General features: G+C 38.0%; 1 protein-coding gene across 1 annotated transcript; it reads right to left on the bottom strand.

Annotated features, from left to right (window-relative positions):
- Positions 1-279: 279 nt before the first annotated feature.
- Positions 280-2,651, bottom strand: TTLL6B (Tubulin tyrosine ligase-like 6B). Its single transcript, XM_073963425.1, has 5 exons — positions 2,276-2,651; positions 1,925-2,221; positions 1,060-1,857; positions 503-998; positions 280-434 (listed from the first exon to the last, which is right to left on the bottom strand). Exons 1-5 carry the CDS (start codon positions 2,515-2,517, stop codon positions 333-335), a joined length of 1,935 nt encoding a protein of 644 aa, XP_073819526.1. The 5' UTR covers positions 2,518-2,651; the 3' UTR covers positions 280-332.

Genomic DNA, 2,651 nt, shown 5'->3' with positions numbered 1-2,651 from the left:
TTGTGTTGTGTGGTTGCTCCTAAAAACCTATAAAAAATCCACGTTTATTGTGTTGTATGGTTGCTCCTAAAAACCTTTAAAAAATCCACGTTTATTGTGTTGCATGGTTGCTCCTAAAAACCTTTAAAAAATCCACGTTTATTGTGTTGCATGGTTGCTCCTAAAAACCTTTAAAAAAACCATGTTTATTGTGTTGTATGGTTGCTCCTAAAAACCTTTAAAAAATCCATTTTTATTGTGGTCTATGGTTGCTCCTAAAATCCAAAAAAAAAGTCAACCTTTTTTCTTATCTCTGGGTCTCATAATTCCAATTTCATTTGTAATTTATTTCCTTATCCAATATCACAACCATTTTCAAGATTTCTGTATAGTTCTGGAAATTTGATAATGTCGCTGTTACTCAAAATACCCGCCTTAAAGAGATTGCTATATATCTAAGGGGACAGAAGTTGGTGGTTACTTATAAAATATCTTCTTAATTAATCATCACCTCATCCCATACCATTTCCAATATCTTATTATCCTTTAGTAGATCATTTCTCGTTTGCATATTGGCCAAACGTAAACGTTCCTCACCAGTCGATATAAAACCCGGAGTCCAGTGGGCTTGATTTTTTAGCCCAGCTAAACGTTGGCGTTCCACAAGGCGTCGTGGTAAGGCGGAACGTTTTCGTCGACGTTCTTGAAACTTCAAATTAGCTGCATATTTGCCATTTAACAATTCATTTTGCTTGCGTCTCTTCTCTTCCAATTGTAGGCGTAACTTTTTGGAAACCTCTTCGCGTTTTTTGCTGGCCGCCGTTTCAGCATAAATGGATGCTTGATTTTGTTGGGTATAGAATTGGGAATAGTAGTTGAGTTGGTTTTGTGAGCAAGGAGGCATTACACGCCTAAAATTGCCCAAATGACTTTCTTCCCAGGCAATTTGTTGGGCCAAGGGACTCAGGTGAAGGCTGTGGCAGGGACATTGTGCATTTGTGTTTGCCAAATCTTTGGAGCTTTTGAATGAAGAAAAAAAATTTATTTAGTGGTTTAATGGTTCCTCAATAAACTGCTTACCCAGTTTCCGGTTTCTGTTTCAAAAGTCTTTGCTTCACCCTTTTCCTATCCTCCCTTAGTATCTGCCTTTTATCCGCCAATGCTGTACTCACCAATGCCAAAGTATCCCTTATCAATGGGCGTTTCACCTGGCGATCAACCATTTCATTGGTATGGAAACTTGGCGAATGATTAACTTCCAAAATATAGGGTCTAAATTTCGAATCAATCAAAATATCAAAACCCAAAATCTCAAAACAGGCCTGTATCCTATCATGATTGGGAAAACAGGCATGATAGTTGTGTTTCAATGTGGGCCAGGCACTTAATACCGTCTTGATAATGATATCATCAATGTTAGACCAAAATTTTGCCACATCATGATTCCTACGTTCTAACCAGCTATTAATGGAACTAAAGGTACGCTTGCTGCCACAATTATCATCATCACATAACTCATATTGGGAATTTCGACGATTTACCGAGTAGTTGGTTAAGTGCATATACAAATCGTTGTTGTTCGCCATCGAGGGTTGGAGATATTTACTGGTGGCAAAACGGGCCAAACCTTCATTGTAGACAAATACCCTCAAAGGGTCAATGGAGGTGATGAGGGCATAAACCCGCAAGTCAAATTTGTAGCCATCAATTAGCAGGGGTTTGGTAATGTAGGTTTGGCAGATCATACGCTCACTACCATTAATATTTTTGAGGTCATTGGTTAGCCATATACCCCTTCCTTGGGCTCCCGAATCTGGTTTCAAAATGAACGTCTTCACTCTGCTGCTATTGTTGGCATAATTCAGGGCTTCACCATAGCTAGAAAAAGGCAAAGCATAAAAGAGTATAATGAATGGAGCCTCCAATTTCATTGCGGACTTCTTACTCTGCTGGAAATATCCATGTCTTGGGAAATATTTTATAATCCTTGGGATATAATTTCAGCATGCGATTGAGGTTCCGTGACAACAAATCTTTGCGACATATTTCCATCATGCCGGGGAAATGATTGATTTGTTGGAAACGTTTCATATTTTTATACATCTCCACACCGGGCAGAGAATCACTCCACAAGATATTCCACAGCTTATTATCTTTGGTTAATTTATAACCCAAAGACTTGGCCATGTTACCAATCATCAAATAACGGGAATGGCTGATGCAAATGCTGGCCCTGGTGGAACTGGAAAGAAAGGAAACTATAGATGATCATTCAAAAATATTAGCACCCACTAACCTTATCGATGGCATTGCATCCATAGAACCCTCTTCTTCGTCTTCCTTGTCTTTATAATCACCCCCAGCATTATACTCTAACACCTTCCCCCCCATTCCACCACCACCACCATTACTTTCACTAAAGGCATTTTCCAAATCCCATGATATTCGTTCGTGTTCCTTTTCCTGACGCAGCTTTTCCTTAGATATTCGATGTAACATTTGTATGCGCTTGAACATTTTTGATTTTTTCAGATTCATTATGAGGGCAGAATGGGATGATGCAACGAATAAAAAATTTGTTTATAAAAAATTTTCTTGATCCCTTAAATTAATTTCAATTTTTTTTTTTCAAAACTATTTTTATGTTATGATTTCTGAATATTTTTCAGAAT

The sequence above is a fragment of the Musca autumnalis genome, unplaced genomic scaffold (assembly GCF_047663935.1).
Source record: "Musca autumnalis isolate F117 unplaced genomic scaffold, ASM4766393v1 scaffold_1, whole genome shotgun sequence".
Lineage (NCBI taxonomy): Eukaryota > Metazoa > Arthropoda > Insecta > Diptera > Muscidae > Musca > Musca autumnalis.
The sequence above is the reverse complement of the archived record's forward strand: the minus strand, read 5'-3'. Positions and strand labels throughout refer to the sequence as shown.

Excerpts from the sequence above, each read along its gene's own strand:
- TTLL6B (XM_073963425.1), bottom strand. The coding sequence starts at position 2,517 with ATGAATCTGAAAAAATCAAAAATGTTCAAGCGCATACAAATGTTACAT. Across the intron at positions 2,222-2,275 it reads GATGCAATGCCATCGATAAG|TTCCACCAGGGCCAGCATTT; the intron begins GTTAGTGGGTGC and ends CTTTCTTTCCAG. Across the intron at positions 999-1,059 it reads AAACAGAAACCGGAAACTGG|CTCCAAAGATTTGGCAAACA; the intron begins GTAAGCAGTTTA and ends TTCATTCAAAAG.